This window comes from Apis mellifera, linkage group LG8 (assembly GCF_003254395.2).
Source record: "Apis mellifera strain DH4 linkage group LG8, Amel_HAv3.1, whole genome shotgun sequence".
Classification (NCBI taxonomy): Eukaryota; Metazoa; Arthropoda; class Insecta; order Hymenoptera; family Apidae; genus Apis; species Apis mellifera.
This window is the reverse complement of record NC_037645.1, coordinates 528,131-550,502: the sequence shown is the minus strand read 5'-3', so window position 1 is coordinate 550,502 and position 22,372 is coordinate 528,131. Positions and strand designations below refer to the sequence as shown.

The following is a 22,372-nucleotide window of genomic DNA, read 5'->3' as shown; positions in this document are numbered from 1 at the left end:
AAATACGTATTACGACTTCTAGGAATCGCAGGATAGGTCAGTGAGAGTCGAAGTGCGAACGAGAGATCAGAGAGAAACGAGGATAGGGATAACGAATAACTAAAAAATTACTCTTTTCTTTACTCGACGATATCTAGAAATAAAGAGCGTTTCAAAGATTAAGATTTAGCGCTTCTAAGCAATCGTTCGAAAATAACAATTATCTTATGACGGTTTTTCAAATTTCCATTAAATTTAATCGGACTTAAAATGATTAAAAAAAAATCATCCTTTTTTTCTTTATATCTTAAGAATTAAAAACAACATCGAAATAAATGAGAAAACGTTTCTTTTAAAAAGTGTTTCTAATAGCCTTTCATCCATCGATCGAAAATCACCATCTTCTTATATTTAAATTTTCCCTTCTTTTAATCGAGTTTTAAATAAAAAAAAAAAAACCTCTTTGAACATAAAATTTGAATAATATAATTTCCGAAAAAATTGTCTCGAGACGTTTCTCTACGAATTCGCGATATATTTCTGTTTGAACGATTTCGATTCGTCGAATCATTTATACGTAATCGGGTTAAAAAATGCAGCGCGAGATGCATGAACGATACAAATAAGAGTACAGTCATTGATAAGCGTCTTCTCGTCGTGCGATTGACGGTTATCGATTCGCCATCGAGAAAATCCAAGTTCAATTTTCCCGAGCACTGAACCACGCTGAGGGAGGAATTTCAACAATCTGCAGCCGATCGATGTTCTCTATGTATACGCCATTTTATCAATCTTGCGCTAAGAAATCCATCGATAAAGCACGTATAAACACCGATCGAAGCTAAAAAATTCGGAACAAGTGGAACGAGTCGAGCTATAATGCGGCCCACTAAGAACAAAATAGATAAAAATTTTCAAATTTTTTAAACTTTCATAAGAATCGACGAATTGTGTAACAATTTTGGAACAAACTTGAACGACGTGTCAAATCGTCAAAAGAAACGGATATTTTCGTACGATCTAATAATAAGAGGCCATAATCGGAGACCGTCGCTTTAGAAGCAGTTTCGATTCGCCGCAAAAATTCGTCTTCAATTTTCGAAATTGTTCGGAGGACGGCGTGTCCCGCAAAGCTGTATCGGAGCAAAGCGTAGAGATGGTGAAACACTTTGAGGTCAAAGAGAATCGGTAGAGAGAGAGAGAGAGAGAGAGAGAGAGAGGGAGAGGACATTCAGGTGGCGAATAGATGAACGCGATCGCTCCAGCCGTCCTGACGCGACCGGTACACACTGTGCCGCTATTTCGAGAATTCCAATTTTGATACGGAAAACCGGACGTGGATTGTACGCGCGTTGATTGAACGAATGCCGCTTAGACAGCCGCGACGATGACAAACTTGTTCCACCGAACTCGATTCTCCCCTCCGCTTTTACCTCTCCCCCCCTCCTCTCTCTCTCATTTCCACCGAATCTGTTTCGCTGCAATAATTCGCGCTACGTCGTGCAATTCTAGGCTAGATTTTCTCGAGAGCTGACTTCAAGCTATTACCCCTTTCGAAGGATTAAGCTGAAGCGAAATAAAGGTTTAATTTAAAATGGATTAACGTAAGGAGAGGAACATCGCCACGAACAAATTAGAAAGAAAGGAGGAATTTTTTTTTGATAACACTTGTCTTCTCGATTCTTGATTTAAAATTATTATCAATGTTATATTTACAGAGAATTCGGATTGTTCGTCACGATTACGATTGGAATAATGAAACACTGAAAAGAAAAAAAGGAAAAGCGGATTAGAAAATAGTTTTTGATCGAATTTCAAGAGATCGAATCGAATCGATCAAATTCTCAATTTTATCGAAAAGAGCTTTTAAATTATTTCCCGTGACCGTTGCCTCTATGAAAGAGCAATCGACTAAAATAATATTGCCACTCGTTGTACGAATGCTTGCGAAGCCTCGTGAAAATTCGAAACGAGCCTATAAAAATTTATCACCCGTGCCCCCTTAATATCCCGACGAATAGTTCGTAATTTAATAAAGAATCTCGAGCGAACAGAACGGAACAAAGGTTGAGCCGTGAAAAAGAACCGTTATCGTAAGAAGTTAATGCTATCTCTTCTCTCCGCTATTAGCTCGCGCTACATTTAACACCACGCAACGACGAGGAAACGAATATTTTTTTATATTCGCGTTGTATGTCCCAACAATCCATCCCATTTCGAATTGTCTCGTAAATTACGCGAATCCCGTAATTCCGCAATTAAACGAAATGAAAAAAATGAAATCCGGCAGAGAATCCGTCCGATCCAGCGTTCGTACGGACGATTGTTTTCGGATTATTGGATATCGCGAGATAGGAAGAGGTCGGAGGATAAAAATCTGCTGCCGGTTCGGCCAACCTTCGTATTCGGATCCAGAGAGTTATAGTCCTTTCGATCAATCTATTCGAGACATCCCCTTTATGCGGATTCTGGATAGTCGACAGATCCCAGATTAATGTCGTTGGGGCTGTACTGGACATACTGAAGGCAGTTAGATAGCAGAATGGGGAGGGTCAGAGGGTGCGGATTGTTGTATGGAGCAGCGATGGAAAGAGAGCGGTGGCGTGGGTGAGAAACAGCAGCCTTTGTGTTGCGATCGCTCGAAAGATTAGGAAGAAATGAAAGCGGCTCAAGTGTTCAGGACAGCTTAATGTTGTGTGCTACAAACGATACGGTTTACTTATTTGTACCCGAGGATCGATCAACGCCCCCGACGGCTTTTTACGGCCGTCCTCCCGGAAAATGCCTCTTTCCTTCTCTTTTTGAATGTGTGATGCTCTCGAATGAAAAGGAACCCGCGACTCTCGACTTGCTTGTGTTCAATCGATATCCCATCAGGAAAAAAAAGGTTGAAGTATCGCGTGGAAAACGTGATTCAGCAAACAGATTTGCTTTCTCTTTTCTTTTTTTTTTTTCTCAAATTATTATTATTCAATTACGAGACACACTTTTATTATATATCCGACGTTTATTATTTCGCGTTATTAAACGTCATTAAATGCCGTGTGCCGATGCGTGATGGAAGTTTAATTCAATCCACGTGCGCGAACTGAGAAGCGACAGTTCTCCACCTCGATACGGGCAACTTCGGTGGAAAAGTTTGGCCAACTTTGCGTTTAAAGATCTAAACCTAAGTTTCGAAGCGAGCGATCCAGTTTTCAACCGAGCGAGAGATCATCCCGGCGTTTTTATTTTCGATTCAGTCGGGGAGAGAAAAAGGGGCGAGAAGTTGAGATCGTTCTCATCGGTACACGAGATCTCCCAAAGGCAATATCGCAATGAAATCTGGTTTAGCCCTCTTAGCCCTCTGCTCCGAACTGTGTGTAGTATGCCCCCGTGGTTTATCCTTGAACCCGTCCCTAATTCCCCTCCCAACCACTCGAAACCACGATATACACGCTGTGCGTAACGCAAATTCATGTCGTCGGGATATCCTCCGTCAAATTAGGATGGACCATAATGCATACATTATGGAAAGCAACGTGGCTCCCACTTGGATCATCTTGTCTTCCGACGATACGCCCGGATGAAATTGCGCGAAATTCGTGGCAAAATTCATCCCACCCCACACGTTTCTTCTGCTCGAGCATTTTCAAAAGAGATGGCTCCTTTCTCCTTTGCCTTTTAAACGTTGTATTTATATTTATTCGTTCGATTCGAAACGAAAATGTACGACTCGAAACAAACGTGTTGTATTTATTTATATTTAGAATCGTGGATAGAATAGACGGAGGAATCTTTATCGTTTGAATATTCCGATTTTCTTACTGCGGAAGAAGAAAGAATGAAGATGGAGATGCAAAGCGTCGAAAGATTGTTTAAAATACATGAATATTAATGACTCGCCAACACCTCAGCTGAATGTTCCCTGCTACAAAGAAACATCTTTCATGTAAGAAAGATGCTCGAGGAATTTGTAGCGTTCAAAAGAAAAAAAAGAAAAAGAAAAATTGAATACGTAGTTTGAATCATCATTTAGGATGATTATTTTTGAATAACGTAGTTGAAACTAATGGGTTGACATTTTTGGCATTCTTCGAGGAATAGTTATTCGACAAGTATTTTTAAAGTAGAGCGATTGATTTACACATACGTGACGAAACAAGAATGAAATTTAAAGAAACAGGAGAACATACGTAGACGAAACTACGAAACGTTATACACTACTCGTACTAATTTCAACCCGTCTCCTCCTCGGTGCGCTGTAAATCTCGTTAGACTTCAATTATGGCCAAAGTTTCGAGATATGAAACAGGCATTAGGAGAAGTAGCTTGCTAATTGCATCTAGATACTGTCTACTTCATACACGAACTGTTTCCAGAAGATTGATGAATGATCCTTGGTGATAACTGCACACACCTACGATTCACAAGTTATATTAAATTCAACTTGTACCCGTAATTACGTGTCATTTCAGATTGATCAATTGATAGATGTAAAAAAATTCTCTCGCATGTGTCGTCGAATCATCGAAAGATCGTCCCTTTGCTAATTTGTCGAATGAACAATTTTTATATAGTTTCGTTAACCAACTTTATAATCACAGATACATCCCTTCGAACGATGAAACTTCAAAAAACACGATTACTCGTGATTCATCGCGTTTAAATTATTCACCCCTCTTCGTGCAGATAGGGAAACGTTTGGAAACAATGGCGGCAAGTTAAACTTGAGACGGAAGCAGAAGTTCGGTTCGCCATATAGCGAATCTCGTCCCACAGAGATATCGGCTGGTGACACATTTCCTCTTCAGATCGACGAAGTCAAAAGCCAGGGCGAATATTAATCCCGTTTTCTTGGTCGACATATCCCTCGGTCACCTTTCCTCGATATACTCTGCAAATATTCCCGATCCCTTCTTCGCGTGTTATTGCAGTCACGTTAGGGGAGGGAAGGTAAGCAATAAAAAGGCGACGTTTCACGCCCTGGGCAGCGGATATAAAATCCGCCGACTTTTCTGGACTAAGGGAACGCGAGTTCGACCATCCCCTTTCTGAACGGTTTTCCGCGTTATCGACGTGATATTAAATTTTTAGAAGGAAACGCCTTTGCCCCCCATAGTGTAAGACTATGTTTGCAATAACGGAACGATATATTTTCATCCTTCATTGAGAAAGGAAGCATAAGTTAGATACGTTAATTCGTTTTGATTTGTTGAATTGTAATTTAACTTTGCCCTCCCCTCCTAACCTAACATTTGTAACCGAAATCGAATTAAATCGAATCGATATCGATTAATTTCCAGAGTCTGATTCTGTGAAACGGAAACGGAAGAGGGATTGTTCGTTTATAATATAAAGGATGAGAGTTTCGCGGTGAAGCGAAACACTGGCTGGCGAGATAAAAGACGGGATATTTTAAGATTCGTTGAAAGAAGGAACGGAATGACAGGTGGAGATAGAAAGGGAGATATCGGGGTTGGGAAGATGGTCGCGGTTGGTCCGCGGAAAATGGTATTAATCAAATGAAGCGGTTTCTGTTACAAGCGAGGCGAAGATGGGTCTGAGCTGTCTGCCCATACCCGGGGGATAATCAATCTGGAGAATTAGATCAGATAGCTGGTACGTGAGCCAACTCCGTCTCCTTAGATTTATCCAGTCGCCAAGAAGCCTGATAAAGTACGCTGCGCAACTTCGATATCGAATGAATTCTATGCTTTTCTGGGTCTATCTGACGAGCGCAATCGTCCACAGTTTTCTATAAATTTATCGAAATTTATATATTTGATGGAATTGATAAAATATTCTGTCAATAATGTTTTGAGATTATTATTTTATATACTATTTATTTAGTTTTCTATCTTTAGTAAAATTACAATTTTGATTTGGATATTTTTTTTTTTAACGAGATTTAAAATGTAAAAATAAATGCAAGGAAAAAGAAAGAAAAAAGTATATCTGAGCGAAATTATTTTATATTTACGAAAGATTCTTTATATTGAAATTTCGAAACGCGACATCGAGTCTAGATCGCGGTATATTTTAAGAATGAGTTATAACAAAAAATAATGTTTCTTCTTTCCCTTTTAGTCACAGTCTTATTTTCACACGACCTCTTTTAGACGTGATATACGGGGATAGCTTGGTGCACCACTTTCAAAGCTGTGCCCTGTTTTCATCCAACGTACGCAGTGAAAATAGAAAAATTCACCTAGATACAGAACATGCTCTCGTAAAACGGTTCTTCTTCCCTATTTTCTCTCTACAAAGTACTTGAAAAACGAATCTCTCGCCCTGTAAGAATTCACGTACTTAACTCCGCGAAACTGAATCCCATAAGAATCATTTATGACTTAAAAGAGCGAGGAATTGCATTGTTTATATATATTCGTTACATCTATAATGAGAGAAAAATATTTCCAGCATTTAATAAATAGTAATAAGCAAGCATTCGTTCGGATTACAAAACAAATTCTATATATATAAATCAAAGAAATGTACATGATATGTATATTTAATAAATATGTATATTTGGTATATTTGATAAATAAATTCTAGATATTTTAATGTGAAAAAAGATCAAAGAAAATAATAATTATAGAAAAATTCTAGAGTTCTAGTAAATTTACTTTATTCAATTTAATATAAATTGTTATATAAATAGTAATATTAATACGACATAATAAAATTGAAAGTTAATTAATTTTATAGAAAGTCATAAATTTGTGTTTTATTTATAATAAATAAATTAAGAAATAATTAATCTAAAGCAAAAATACGGTTACTTATTAAAAATAACTTATAAAATTACGAAGAATCAGGAAGAATTTTTAAAAATATATAAATATAAATATCTGTAATTTATCGAAGAATGCCAGTCGAAAATTTTATTATCTTTTTTTCAATGGCAAATAAAAATTCTGCGATCTTTTTATTATATATATATATATATATATATATATATATATATATATATATATATATATATATATATATATATTATATTCATTTATTTAGAGATACGTAATCTATGTACGTAATAAAATAAAATTTTTGCCAATGTAAGCATTTTAGCTCATATATAAAAGAATAATTAAAATATAACAAGGGAAAAATAAAAAATAGATAATAGATAATGCTTAATCAATTATGAAAACATTGCTTAATCAATTATGAGATATATACTTATCTTTTAACATATTATTTAGTACACATAAACATATTATTTAGTAACACATTATTGCAGATTGCAAAAATTATTACAGGCAGTACTATTTGATTTGATGAATAAAATCGTTACTTATTAATTAATTAGATTATGAATATATTGATTTTTAAAAAAAAAAAAAAATAGAATGAAAATTACTTTCGTTCATTTTATTTTATGAGAAATAAAATCCTGAGATGGATACAATCATTAAAATATTAAAATAAATTCATTAAACAATTTATAAGAGACAAATTTATAATGGAAAATTACTTTCAATATAAAGCGTAAAGATTCTTGTTACATGACAATAGGATGTTTGATATTTTGATTATTGATTAGCTTATTATTAATATCGCATTGATTACATCTAAGATATATACATACAATTAACTAATTGATTATATAGCAGAATAATAATGACATGTTTTCATGCATACTTATATATAAATATGATCTATCGAAATTGAGATAAAATAATATTCATTAAAGGGAATACTATTTACCAAAAAATACATTTTCTTATATCGATACAAAATGTGGTTAGTTTGATTTTTAGAAAATTTGCATGATATTTGAGATTTTTGGAAGAATCTGTAATTTATATCTCTATTCTATATCATATTTTGTTGCACCATTTTGCATTCTTACATCATTCAAGTACATATTAGTACATATATGTTTACAACTATTAATACTAAATAATATATTAAAATTAGGAAATCAAATATGTCTCTAAAATTTGCAGTCTTTTGTGAATAGTCGTTATTCACGATTTTGATATATCTAAGTTGAGATTTGATATACCAATATTAGAAAATGCATTAAACACAAGGTTCTACATAATTTCCAGGGAATAAACCCGTTATACCATCCATGACCCCTTCCCACCACCCATCGTCGTTCTTTTTCAATACATAAATTACAGAGCTTTCCTGGAAGCTTAATTCATCCTCCTTGTCAGCATAATAATCATAAATTGCAACAACTAAAATGATAACATATTATTATATTTTAATATTATTTATATTTGTTATATTTAAAAAAATATTTTTCGACGTACCTTTTTCGATATAATTTTTTGGAACCCAACCAGGCAAATCTTCCTCATCTGGTACAATAGGCATAATAGCACCACTAGATTGCGTAGGTCTACCAAATTGCGGATGTTCTTCTTGTTCCGGTGGTGGAGGCGGTGGTAATGGTGGGCTACTAGCACCACTACTTCGACTAACTTGATGATTTAATCTTTCCGACAATGTATGATAACTGGTAAAATCTAATGTATTACCAGTTATACCGACTAATGGTGAAGGTGGGGCTGGAAACAAAAATCAATCTTTATTCTTTGCTTTATTATTTAAAAGTTAATGTAAATTGAAAAAAAAAATACTTACGAGGCATACTATTGTGTTGTTCTTGAACATATCCTGCTGTTACACTAGGTGGTGCTGGTGGTGGTGTTTGTGGATGACTTTGCAATGGATGAACTGTTCCTACTTGAGGTGGTGAAGTATGTTGAGATGCAATATTTGTTGTATGTGCATTATGGTTGGTATTGTGAGTTGAATGAGATGTGGTATGAGCATGCAAAGGTAAAGTACTATAACCAGGACCACGTTCTCTTCTTGGATGACCCAGTGGATAATTAGGAGCATAGTGACTAGGAACTTGAGGTGGAGCAACTGCAGGTGGTGTTCTGTATTCTCGTGATCCTTTGCTCAATGTTCCTAAAAGAAAAACGAAAAATTTATAATTATATATTAAGCAACTGAAAATTATTTTAAAATATAAGGATATATTATATTTTGCTCAATATTCCTAAAGAAAAAATAAAATTCATATATTATAAAATTAAATAAAATAAAATTCATAAATAACTGGAAAATTATTTTAAAACATAAGGATATATTGCATTTTTTTTATTTACCAGTTCTTACTGTTTGAGGAGGAGTAGGTGGTTTAGTAGTAGGAGCTGGTCCTACTATAGTAGCACCTAATCCAGAACCAGTGGAAGCTGCACCTAAACTTTGAACACTGCCTTGACTTCCTCCACGTTGTTTACTTCTTGGAGTACCACTACTACGTACTCCATGTCCAATATCATCCAAAATTGTATAATCTATACTTTTTCTCACATATTTAATTGGTTTCTCAGGATTTGCTGGTGCAATAATTTTATATTGACGTACTGTAATTTTATTGGCTGTTAAAACTCCAATTTCTCTTCTAGCTACTTTTTCTTTATGTATCATAACTGTTTGAGCAATATGATTCATTTGGCTTTCCATTTCAGCAAGTTGAGACGTTTGTAAATCCAATAATTGTAAAAAATTATAAGCAAGGGTATTTATTTGATAGGCTACACTAGCCAATGATTGAGTGGTAAAATTTTTGGTTTCTTCTAAAGCTATTCTCTTGTTTTCTGCTTGAAAATAATTTGCTTCGCAATAATCAGCAACCCGTTCAAGATTTATATGATTATCAGCTAGATTACTTCTCCCCTCCGGAATTTCTTGACCAAGAAATGCTGCTAACTCTGCCATCACTTCAGAATCACTGCCTACTCCTGATGATACACAATAAGAACCAGATCCTTAAGAGAACCAGAGTAATATCTTTAAAAATTTATAAATTTCATTTTATGTTTTAATATAGATGACATTCTGGAGTACACTGAAAAACCATTATACTTTAAAAATGATTTTATAAATATTATTCGCATTGACTAAATTTATGAAATAAAACATGAAATTATGAATTACAAAAATTTGTTTCAACTTTAAAAAATAAGGTTATGTAATTGAATTTAAAAAACTCGTAAAAAATTTTTCGTAAATATAAAAAATATTATTCAAAATTACTGAAATTTAAGTTTACGTTCTTTTAATAAAGAAATGAGAAATTATTAAATAATAACCGATTGAAGGGCGGTGTCCCACATATAAGAAGCAAAATGGAGGAGAAACAAATTTTAAAACTAATCATGAAAAATGAAATATCGATACGAGAAATGATTTGAACAAAATAGAAAATGAACTAACGGTACTCAGCCATGTCGTAACTATCAGCTATTACACCTTCTTTAATTCATAATTACCAAAAATTTCCGAAACAGATTAAAATAAATAACGATTTATGTTACGTGATACGATGTTCAGTATAAGCGAATAATATACTGAAACACTATTGGACAGTGTTTATTAAAATTTTCACGTAATTCAACAAAAATGTTTTTTATTTTAAAATATGAATACGATAAACTATACACTTATATAAAAATTATATTAAACAGAAAAAGAAAGATTATACGAAAAAGAAAACTAACTCTTAATGACAGATTGTTAGAAGAAACTGAAGATGACAGGTATTTCGAGATTTCATGAGATTCGTATCGATCACTTTTTCGAGATATCGAACGATATTACAAAATATAGTAATTACATTGTAAATTTACAAAGGTAAGCCAAAGTAGAAGAAATATTCTTTATAATTAATATATTTAATATTAATATTATGATATATAATTAAAGATTTTTGTCAAAATATTATATGTTCGATTCGATATTCGATAACAAGTAGTATATTGCTTTGTGTTGAATGTTCAGATCGTTCGAAAGCAAGTTCGTAAAAAAGTCGACGATTATTTCATAAATTAAAGGTATCAAATTCAATTGAAATACTTACTTAATTGTTGTGACGATCCGGAAAATGATACTTTCTATGTGCACATACGAAACTAATAAATCGTTACGAAAAAGTTGATGCGTAAGAAAATCGTTATCTTTTATCAAACTCTTCGACAAATATTTCTAAAATGAATAATCTTTTGGAAGAATTAGAAGCTCTAAAAATCTCAAGTGAATTTTCTGAGGAAAACTTATGGATAGAATGTAATAATATTGTCCAAAAGAGTTATGTTCCTGAAAAAACTATCGGTGCTAATCGACCATGCGAAGAAAAAGACTTCAAAGACTATAAACAAATTATAGACAAAAATTTGCAAAATATCAAATCTATGCTTCAGCATATCATTTATAATCGTAATGCTGGACATTTGCAAATAAATTTAAATGCAACAGTGATAAAGACTTTTACTACCAATTTATTATTACTTATTGGAGAACATCATGAAAAAAATGTTTGGAACACTGAAGAATCTGTCTCTATTTCTAAAGAATTAATCAGCGAAATCTTAGAATTATATAAATATCAAAGCATCTCAGAATTTTTAATGGAACAAGATAATTTTACAGTATTATTATTAATAATAAGGCCTAAGTTATTGAAAGATACTTGGAAACTTTATCCAGCGTCCGTAGCATGTTATAAATGGATTTTATATCAAATTGAGGTTTGTAAATCAAAGTTATTAAGATTATATAAATGTAATCTTATAATATATTAAAGTTAATATTTTTTTCTAATAGAAACCAGGTTTATATAATCATATTAGTGATGTGCTTCCAACAGCTTTAATAATTGTTGATGATTATGTGCCAGAAAATGTTGTAATAGGTCTTGAATGTTTACATCAAATTATTCAACATTCTCATTTGGTAAGATTCTGTACTACATAAATTTCAATTATTCAATGATGTATATTAATATTTTTAAATTTGGATATTCAGAAAAAAGGATTGATTGATACTGGATATGCTGAAGTAATTTTTCATGCTTTGGAATGCTTATCGCATCAAAGAGAATCCAAATATGTAATTTTGGTATATGTATGTTTAACAAGTTTATTAGCCACTATTGAACATTGGAACAATACATTAAATGTATTTGAAGTAAGTTTACAAAATTGGCATAAATATTAATTTAAGCATAAATCTTTTAATACTATATATTATTATAGTGGACAAAGCGAGATGATATTTTAGCTGTTCTATTAGATAATATGGAATTTGAACAAAATATAGAATTGAGACATGTATATATGCTGAGTTTACCTCAACTCTTAACTAATATTGGTTGTGCCAAATGGTGTGAAAGATTAACAAGAATACTTTCTGAGTATTGTGAACATCATACAGATTTAAAAACATTAAAAGCAACATTAGAAGTAAATATTATTATATTTTATAATTTATTATTTTTTTATTATTTTTATATATAAATTGAATATAACTTTTCAGACTGCAAAAACTTTTCTTTTGATGTTTCATCTTCGAGTGGCAGCTCATTGTGTACCATTGTACACTGCCTTTTTGAAACTGCATTTTGATTTAACAAAAACTCCAGTATTTGATAAAGAAATAATGCAGAATTTAGAGGACTGTATTTGTTTATTATATAAATTATCTCCAAATGTAGGTTGTGCAGTTATGAATGATGATCGAATGCGTTCAGTTATTAAAAATAGTCTACAAGTAGTATGTTTAGGTGATATTAAGTATTTTCAGTGAATAAACTATAAATAAATATATAAACATTTGTTTTAGAATTAAATATAAAATAAATCATGGGCTATATTATTTAAGAAAAGAAAATATTATTTTTTGTAGTTTCGTAGAATAGTATGATAAAATATAATAAATTGTACTTAGATATTTTATGTTGTGATTTAAGAAATATAAATGTATGATACTTTGTATTGTAAAATAGAAATTTTTGTTAGAAACATATTTTTGCTAATCTATTCTTAGTTTAATCTATACCTAATAAAAAATTTTGTGAAAAATTAAAGAAAATTATTAAATTAGATAAATAAAAAAATAAAATACATATTTTATGCCAAAATCAATTATTAAATAAACTTATGTTAATATTCAATATTCTGATATTGATAAAAAGTTAAATATGTATATAAGACAAGTATATCACTTCCATCAAAAGATTATTAATATATAAAAAATAATTTGATTAAAATTTTATATATTTATTAAATTTATATATATTTTTATTTATTATTTTCTTACTTTAATTATAAATGTGATTAATTACAATGATTAAAAAAAAAAACTTATTATAAAAAAATATTATCAGAGATAATAAAATTATATAAGTCAAACTACATTCAACTTTCTACGGAAAATTACGATGAAAATTCTATATTTAAATACAAAATACAAAGGAATTTTATAGAGTCTTAGTGCGTGTCTTAATTTATTATAAACACAATTTTTTAATATAAATTTTTTAATATTTAATAAAATTTTTAATATTTAATAAATTTTTAAATATTATGTAAATATTTTAACATAAACAGTTTTTTCAAAAAAGAATAATTAAACATATATAAATGTTTTAATTAATTGAGCAATTATTACATTTATTAATTTCTTATACTTTTTTTTATTTTTCAGTAGAATTTATTCTTCAGAATTATTCAGAATATTTCCATTACAATTATACAATTATAATTATAATTATAAATGATACATTTTTTTTATGTTTAAATTATATTTATATCACATATTTAATAAAATAATTAATTTAAAGTATTGCAATTTTTCTTATTAATTATCAAATTTACTAATTTAATAAATTTCTAAGAATATGTACATATTATTTGTTCATTAAAATTTTATTAATTATCGAAATTATATAAATTTTTATTAAAATTTATTATATTTGCATATTTAACATACTCATTATATCCTATTTGTGAATCTAAAAAGAAATGTCATTTGAAGTAAAATTTATCTATTATATTTTTTCGAGAATTGTTATAAAAATAAACAATTCGCAAAAAAATAGAGATAACTTCCATATACATACTTCTATATATGTACATATAATGATAATTCTGAAAATTTTTTTTGTTTGTCATATATAATAATCTGTAAAATTTCAAAACAGTCAGAAATATAAATCGTGCTTCATATTTGTAAAGAAAATGATATCTTTTTTATTTATAATATTTCTTTTGTTAATAATATATAAAATTTATAACTCTGTCATTCATGTATCATCTAATACACCACCATGTAAGTTTTATTATATTATATATAAGACAATTCTGATTTAATTCATAACTTATTAATAATTTCATAATTACAAATTCTAAAAGCTAATTTCATTTTTATCTTTTTATTTATTTTTTTTTAATTTAAATATTTTATTAATATAATAGGCCTTCCGCGATTGCCAATAATAGGATCTTATTGGCATTTATTATGGCATGATTATGAATATCCTTATAACGGTATCATACATTATGTAAATAAATTACAATCTAAAATTGTTACATGCTATTTTGGTAGTCATAAAACTATCATCGCGAACGATTATAAAAGTATTAAAGAAGTATTAACAAAACAAGAATTTAATGGAAGACCGATCAACGTAGATATTGTTCTGCAAAGAGCATTTGGAAAATCGTTAGGTATTTTCTCAGTAATTTTCTTGAAAAAAATTAAATACATATCAAATAAGAATACGAAAATTAATGCATTTCATATTTTCAATTAAAAATTCCAGGTATTTTTTTTACTGAAGGTACATTATGGCATGAACAAAGAAGATTTGCTCTTCGACATATGAGGGATTTTGGATTTGGTAGAAGACACGAAATATTTGAGACTAATGTGATGGAAGAAATAGCAATTTTAGTTGATATGTTAAAAGAAGGACCTATTAACGATGAAGAAAAGGTATTTTTTTTAATGAAAATTATTTCAAAATTATAAAATAATTATTCAATGATTTTAATAAATTCATTTTTAAAAAAGAAATTTTTAAAAAATGGATACGCATGTTTTCCGGATATCCTATATCCATATGTTGCAAACGTTATATTGAATATAATGTTCGGTGAAAGATTCGATCGTTCACAATATCATAAATTGATATATTTTTGTGAATCTTCTATGATGTTTCAAAAATCATTAGATACTAGTGGTGGAGCAATTTTCCAATTTTGGTTTTTGAAATATTTCGGAAACATATTTGGATATACAAATGCAATAAAAGCAACTTATCAAATGATCAATTTCATTGAGGTATTTATACATTTTTTTTTATATTTTTAATTTATTTTATTTTTATATATTAAATAATTGTTAAAATTCCATTATTATAGGAATATATAGACAATAAAAAAGACTTAGATGATTATGATAAGGGTTTGATTGGTCGATATTTAAAAATTTTAAAAGAAAAGAATAATATAACATCTACTTTCTCTCAGAAACAACTTATTATGACTCTTGTCGATTTCATGTTCCCAGCTACATCTGCATTACCAAGTGCTCTTGTACATGCAATCAAGCTTGTAATGCATCATCCAAGAGTAGTGAACAATATACAAGAAGAAATAGACAGAGTAGTTGGAACTGGAAGACTCGTTACATGGAGTGATAGGAAAAAGTATGACATAAGTTCTATTAATAATAATAATAGAAAAAAAGAATTCGTAATTAAACGTAAGATTAAAAATCTTTTAGTTTACCATATATTGAAGCAACAATACGCGAATCACTTAGATACGAAACATTGACACCACTTAGCGTATTTCATAAAACATTAAAAAAAACTACCCTCTGTGATTACGATATTCCTAAAGATACATTGGTTGTCACGAATTTAGTAGCGCTAAATACTGATCCTGATTTATGGGGTGATCCTGAAAATTTTAGACCTGAAAGATTTCTTGATGAAAATAACGAATTGCGTAAAGATTTCACTTTTCCGTTTGGATTTGGTATGTAATTGGTAATTCTAGATGAATTTTAATAATACGATATTATTGATAAAATTTTTTTCTTTATACATTAGGACATAGGGTTTGTCCAGGTGAAACTTATTCAAGATATAATATGTTTGAGGTTTTCGCTGTATTAATGCAGAATTTCAATTTCTCGTTTGTCGAAGGAGAACCGACAGGGCTTGATGATAAAGAATCAGGTTTAATCGTTACTCCTAAAAAAACATGGATTCAAGTAAAAGCACGTAATATGAAATAATTATGAAATGATTCATAATATCGGTATCAAACAGAAATGATGGGTTTATATCATAATTATATATAATAATATAAATCATATAAATAATTTACAAATAATAATATTTTTGTCTGGATTACACACACACACACACACACACACACACACACACACACACACACACACACACATATACAGTATATATATATATATATTATATTATTATTATATATATTTTTATTATTTCTCTTTTTGATATATTTGATATATTAATTATACTGATATATAATAAATATATATCTATCAATTGTGATATAATTATATAATAAAATATCACATTGAAATTCATGATATCATGTGTCATTATTAATCATGATTAATCGGTTAATTTATAATTTCTATTAGCGGTAATTTATAATTCTAGATCAAAGATTATTTAAGATAATAAAATTAAAATTAATGTTATTTTTTCTGAATGATTGCAATTTAATTTTTATTAATGATTTTGATTGATTGGTAATCATATAATACGTCGATCTTTAGTTAATATTTAATGAATATATATATATATAATAAAATAAACTATTAGGTAAATAAACTTTTTATTAAAAATAAGACATCACATGTAATTTGTATACTATAAATTTATTTCATAATTTGTGACAATTAGAGACAAAAATTACATCGAATAAACATAATTAATATACAAAGGTTTTTAGAAGATTTGTCTACAAACAAATATTGGTTATACTTTAATGATTTAAAAAATTTTCAATATTTTTAAAATATTCAATATCCATAAAAGAAAGATTTTATATACAAATATTGCAATTCTAGAGAAAGTAGGGAAGATATGCTTAATCTTATATATTGTAAAAATGAAAAATTTAATTACATTTTAATATTCATCTTCCCAAATTTTTTATCCTTTTTTCTTTATTTTTTATACAGAATACTTATTGATTTTATAATCTTCTGGTATTGAAAATAAATAAAAATCAATTATATTTTCTACATGTTATATATGCATTATAACAACTCTTATTTTATAATTAGAAAGTACTGTATAAATGCAATTATGAATGTAAAATTATGAATGTTGAATTTATATGTATAATATATTGCATTACCAATGAAAATTTTTACAATTAAATAAATATGTTAATAAATTTCAAAAAAAAAAAAAAAGAAAAATAGAGTATTACTTGAAAATAAAAACATTTGTACATTAAATTTTGCCAATAATGGCAGAACATTTTTTAATATAGTACAAAAGTACTGTTGCTTTACACATATATCTTAATTTTTTTTTATTACTATTGTAAATATACATATAATTCTGCAAAACTATTATATTAATCTCTTGCATACAAAAGATTCTTCAATTGGTATGAAATCAACAAGACATAAAATCACATTGTACATAGCTCCATATGTATATTTGAATTATCAATTAAGATTTAATTTTACAATGCACTTTTTTTTTGTAGATGTTCAGATAGTCTATTTCATATAATTTCCTATATGAAATATCCTTTATTCTCTGTGTACCATAACATATAATCCCAAACATATTAATATTGCATATTTAAATTTGGGATATTCATTCATATATATTGTAATCATTCCTACATATGGTAAAAAACCTCTTGCTCTACCAACAACATCTTTATGTGTCAACCATAATTGACCAGTTACATATAAACCTCTATCATCAACAGAATTATTATCACCCTTTGTTAAAAATTTAACAGTATTATTTTGATCGCCCCTAAAATATATCAATTATATTTTCAATATTTTAATTTAGATTTACAATTTTAATTTTCATTTTATTTTATTAAAATTTAAAAAGTACTTACTTTTCATGTATTTTAATTACTCTGTGTACAATTGGAATATATCTACCTTCAACTTTAAAAACAAGGATCTCTCCTACTCTGACTGGCTCATCTTGGTAATTGGTTAAAAATAATAAATCCCCCCTATGAAATGCTGGTTCCATACTACCACTATAATATTAAAATTATGTTTTAAAATACTAAAACATTAAAAATCTATATATAAATAAATCTATATATAAGTTAAGGAAATAAAATTAAATATAAAAATATAATTAAAATATAATTTATAATATTAATACATATAATTTTATGAAATATTTTTAAATATTTTGTATAATTTGATTTTTATAAAAAGTAATTATTGTACTTATAATTTTTAAGTAAAATAATCATATCTAATATATAATAATATATAATATAAGAAAATAAAAATAATGTTTTATATAAAATCAATAATTTTATATTTTAAAAATGAATTTATTCGCGCGAAAGGTGCAATCAAATACAACTGTTAGGTTAAGTATTCAAATACCTGAGAACCACAACGATTGGACTTTCGGCACCTGTTACAACCATTAAGCCTTTCCAAATCATCAAGGCTGATGAAACGATCATACCAAAACTTAACATTTGATACAGGAACTGCGAAAAGATTCATAAATAGTTATAAAGATCATTTCTTTCAAATAACCATATGTACTCTAAGAATCTATGATAATTCAAATAAGAAAATTCTTCTACCTGCCGTTTATTCATTCGCCGCACATCATCGAATATAGATTGCAACATGGTTACAACTGTTTTTATAAAAATTACAATAACCAAGTAAACAAAACAATTTCAATTCTACTCCACTTGAACACAACCGGCAACAACCAGTCAACGTATCACCACGTCACATAAACAATGAACAAGGAATGCCGGAACAAGTGGAATCGTTCAAATCCAATTCACTTACTTTACGCTATCGCGTGAACTTAGCTTTAAGAGAATTGTAAACGAAATTCAAATTGTATTTTTCTTTGCATATATATATATTCTTTTAACAAATTTGATAATACATTTCGTCTCCAGATATAAGAAAATTAGCGGGAAAATCTTTCGCTAATGAAGCAGAAACTAACTTACTATTAATCCATGATCGTAGATTTTGAAAAGAATATTGAATTTAGGAAAAAATATTAAAGATTTCAAGGAAAAAGAAATTTTTATGAGTGAGAATATTTTTTGTATCTTAAATAATTAATATCTCATGTATAATATATATATATATATATATATATATATATATATATTACATTTTATTTTTTATTATAAAATATTATTCATTGAAGACAGTATATACGATGTAAATAAAATAAAATAAAATATAACAAAAGTTATATGTAATTATAATAACATGAAAAAAAATTTACATATAAAGAAATTTATTTTATATGTGGAATATATATTTATACATAAATATATTAGAATATTTACTTTATTGAAAGCAGATTACATATCTAAAACATTTAAATTACAAGAAATTAGGAATGATATACTCATATTTAAATTGAGATAATTATAATATTTTATAATTTCTAATAATAATAATAATTTTATATCAGAAGAATATATTTTTTAGACTTTTGTAATTCCAATAACACCACAAGCAAGACGAGCACCAGCATTTCCTGTAGTTTTTGATAATTCAACACCACCTTTACCAAGATCATCTGGATCAGCATGAACCTATTATCAAAATAAAAATAAAATCAAATTGTATTTAATTTATATATAATATAATTAATTATAGTAATTAAAAAAAATATTATGTAACACTTACTACAAGTGTTCTGCCAATAACACTATGTGGTCCTTGAAGTTGAATAGTTTTATCTGTTATATTAACATTAGCAACACCACTTGCATCTGCTTCAATATTTCCCAAATCTCCAACATGACGTATATCTGAATCAGGTCCACCATGATCCTTTCCTAATGGGTTGAAATGTGCACCAGCACTTGTACAACCTGTTAAAAAGATATACAGACAATATTATGTCTATAAAAATATATATATACATACAACATCAATTTCATTAAAAATAATAATTTTATATGTATTTATATGTATTTATCATTGTTATATATACATATGTTATTATTATTATTATTATTATCTTATATATTATTTCTGAAATTACATTTTAAAATTTATTAAAGTCTCAAGACTTTTTTTATAATTTTTAACAATAATTAAAAAATTAAATAATATTTTATTGGATATACATACCATTGGTATTATCGCCAAATTCATGAACATGAAAACCATGCAATCCTTTTTTTAAACCGGTTACTTGACCGGTGACCTTCACGGAATTGGTACTCTCCTATTCAAGAATTATATTATAAAAAATAAATATAAAATATTATAATAGAATATTATGTTGAATATTAATAAAAAAAATCATTTACCGGTTGTTCAAAAAAAATAGTTCCTTTGACTTCACCCTGAAGAACGCACACTGCTTTAGTCATCTTCGAAAATTTCTCGACTACACGGAACGACAAGTGCTCGTAAAATATTGCACCGTAAGAATTCTCGTATAGTTATGAGATGTACTTATCGTTTTGCTGAATCACGATCACAAATAAGCTAATGTATCGTAATGAATACTTCAGCCGATAAAATGATGACCTTACTGCTTAACAAGCACAGATAAACTATAAAATAGATTTTAACATTCAATATATTTTTTGTTCCATGCTTTGAGAACACTAGGATTTCTTCTATAATTTTAGTATCACTTTCAACATTATCGATTTGATTCAGAATAAGATTGCAATATTAGAAATAGTTAAAATTGAATTCAATTTCAATATAAAATTATAAATAAGAAAAAAAATTTTGTAATATAAAAAATAGTAATAATATAAATATAAATATATCATAGTGGGAAAAAAACAGAAATAAAGTAAAAATTCGCAATCATCATTATCATCTATAGAATGTCATAGAATCTAAGACTTAGAAAAAATATAAATATAAATAAAGAAAGATAATAATAGGCTATTGACTATTAGCACCATCTTTTGAATATTTTTAGAAAAATATTTTGACATTTTTGACAAAATTATGAAATTTATTTAGATTCAAATGTTAATTTGAAATGAATTCAGTATTGAGTTAATAAAATATTTTACGTATTATTTTTTATATTCATATAATTATTTTTATATTATTTTTAAACAATATAATTTTAATTAATAAATAATAATTAATATTAAATATAAAATTAAATATAGAATTAACTTAATAGATATGTTATAATATATAGATAACAGTAATTTAATTTGAAAAAATAAAATTTATAATTTGTAATATGAATATAATTTGAATTATTTATTGATTTATAATTATAATATTATATTAATATTTTTATTTATACAGAATAATTTATTTTTCTTAATTTTTATGTATAAAAGATAAGATATGTAAAATAATTTAAAATATTCATGTCATAATATTCGATAATTGAAACGATTATCGATAATTTTGTACTCGAAATATATCGAAATTGATAACTGAAAGTTAAGTTTAGTATTATATGTTTTATGGACAGTGATTGCATTAGAAATTATTTATTAATTATTTATTTATTATTATAAATTAAACTCGGATTTAATAAAAATGCCTGGTATAGAACATCGCAGTCAAACTCCATTCATACAATGGCTTCGAGATTTTGGTCGAGGTGTAAGCAAAATTTAGATTTATTTAATGTTAATTTTATATTGCTTTTATATTTTTTTTAAATATTATATAATTTATTTTTTTTATGAGCTTATAGAAAATATATTTCTTATATTTTGTCTAATTAATATAATTAATAATTTTTCAATAAAAACAATTTTTATTTTTTAAAATCATATCTTAGTTGTTATTAATAGAATATTAAATATTATTATATATACATTAATTTATTTAAAGATTTAAAGTAAAATAAATTATGACATATAATATTATTATATAAAATATAATAGAGAAATGAATATAAATAAAATATAAGAAATGAATTTATGTAAAGTATAATATACATTACAGAGAAAACATGTATCAAGTCTAAGACATGCAGATGGTATTGCTGCACGTACACAACCACCTCCACATGTACCTGGAGGACCATATCATAAAAGCTCAAAAGTATATTACTATACTCGTGATGCTAGACGTCTTGTACAACCACCAATTGAAATATATACAGAAGGTCATTTAGAAGCAGGGTGATTATATTCTTTTATTTACATTATACATAAAAAATTAGAAAGTAAAATATAATGTTTTAAATTGAATTTCTTGTATAATGCTATATAATTTAAGTATATTATGCATAATTTCAGGAAAATTGATACAACTAAAATAAAATTAGAAGCATTATCAAAACCACAATAAAATAAAATATGAGTACAATGATATAAATTTTAATTGT

General features: G+C 27.7%; 6 protein-coding genes across 13 annotated transcripts; 3 read left to right on the top strand and 3 right to left on the bottom strand.

Moving 5' to 3' along the window:
* Positions 1 to 7,379: 7,379 nt before the first annotated feature.
* LOC414015 (abl interactor 2) lies at positions 7,380 to 10,556 on the bottom strand. 7 transcript variants are annotated; one of them, XM_026442239.1, is made up of 5 exons: positions 10,494 to 10,556; positions 9,096 to 9,761; positions 8,563 to 8,895; positions 8,229 to 8,486; positions 7,380 to 8,153 (listed from the first exon to the last, which is right to left on the bottom strand). In XM_026442239.1, the coding sequence occupies exons 2-5, from the start codon at positions 9,709 to 9,711 to the stop codon at positions 7,990 to 7,992; spliced, it is 1,371 nt and encodes a 456-aa protein (XP_026298024.1). In that variant the 5' UTR covers positions 9,712 to 9,761; positions 10,494 to 10,556; the 3' UTR covers positions 7,380 to 7,989. The 7 variants fall into 7 exon arrangements, with proteins under 7 accessions (XP_026298024.1, XP_026298022.1, XP_026298019.1 ...); XM_026442237.1 differs by having other exon boundaries at positions 9,096 to 9,783; positions 10,210 to 10,526; XM_026442234.1 differs by having other exon boundaries at positions 10,210 to 10,525.
* Positions 10,509 to 12,588, top strand: LOC100577931 (TELO2-interacting protein 2). 2 transcript variants are annotated; one of them, XM_006557266.3, is made up of 6 exons: positions 10,509 to 10,626; positions 10,774 to 11,519; positions 11,596 to 11,724; positions 11,797 to 11,958; positions 12,027 to 12,233; positions 12,307 to 12,588. In XM_006557266.3, the coding sequence occupies exons 2-6, from the start codon at positions 10,983 to 10,985 to the stop codon at positions 12,574 to 12,576; spliced, it is 1,305 nt and encodes a 434-aa protein (XP_006557329.1). In that variant the 5' UTR covers positions 10,509 to 10,626; positions 10,774 to 10,982; the 3' UTR covers positions 12,577 to 12,588. The 2 variants fall into 2 exon arrangements, with proteins under 2 accessions (XP_006557329.1, XP_006557328.1); XM_006557265.2 differs by lacking the exon at positions 10,509 to 10,626 and having other exon boundaries at positions 10,675 to 11,519.
* A 1,378-nt stretch (positions 12,589 to 13,966) lies between these two features.
* LOC724175 (probable cytochrome P450 304a1) lies at positions 13,967 to 16,220 on the top strand. Its single transcript, XM_001119928.5, has 7 exons — positions 13,967 to 14,100; positions 14,247 to 14,498; positions 14,594 to 14,766; positions 14,845 to 15,114; positions 15,195 to 15,481; positions 15,559 to 15,815; positions 15,890 to 16,220. Exons 1-7 carry the CDS (start codon positions 14,010 to 14,012, stop codon positions 16,075 to 16,077), a joined length of 1,518 nt encoding a protein of 505 aa, XP_001119928.2. The 5' UTR covers positions 13,967 to 14,009; the 3' UTR covers positions 16,078 to 16,220.
* Positions 16,221 to 17,468: 1,248 nt separating this feature from the next.
* LOC409397 (signal peptidase complex catalytic subunit SEC11A) lies at positions 17,469 to 18,821 on the bottom strand. Its single transcript, XM_392912.7, has 4 exons — positions 18,642 to 18,821; positions 18,433 to 18,542; positions 17,919 to 18,068; positions 17,469 to 17,827 (listed from the first exon to the last, which is right to left on the bottom strand). Exons 1-4 carry the CDS (start codon positions 18,687 to 18,689, stop codon positions 17,593 to 17,595), a joined length of 543 nt encoding a protein of 180 aa, XP_392912.1. The 5' UTR covers positions 18,690 to 18,821; the 3' UTR covers positions 17,469 to 17,592.
* Positions 18,822 to 19,362: 541 nt separating this feature from the next.
* Sod1 (superoxide dismutase 1) lies at positions 19,363 to 20,607 on the bottom strand. Its single transcript, NM_001178027.1, is given in 4 exon segments — positions 19,363 to 19,631; positions 19,726 to 19,913; positions 20,176 to 20,272; positions 20,358 to 20,607. Coding segments are annotated over 4 exon segments (459 nt in total). The 5' UTR covers positions 20,421 to 20,607; the 3' UTR covers positions 19,363 to 19,520.
* A 774-nt stretch (positions 20,608 to 21,381) lies between these two features.
* On the top strand, positions 21,382 to 22,360 carry LOC724264 (NADH dehydrogenase [ubiquinone] 1 alpha subcomplex subunit 7). The gene is made up of 3 exons (XM_001120056.5): positions 21,382 to 21,639; positions 21,988 to 22,166; positions 22,284 to 22,360. The coding sequence occupies exons 1-3, from the start codon at positions 21,574 to 21,576 to the stop codon at positions 22,333 to 22,335; spliced, it is 297 nt and encodes a 98-aa protein (XP_001120056.1). The 5' UTR covers positions 21,382 to 21,573; the 3' UTR covers positions 22,336 to 22,360.
* Positions 22,361 to 22,372: the final 12 nt, after the last annotated feature.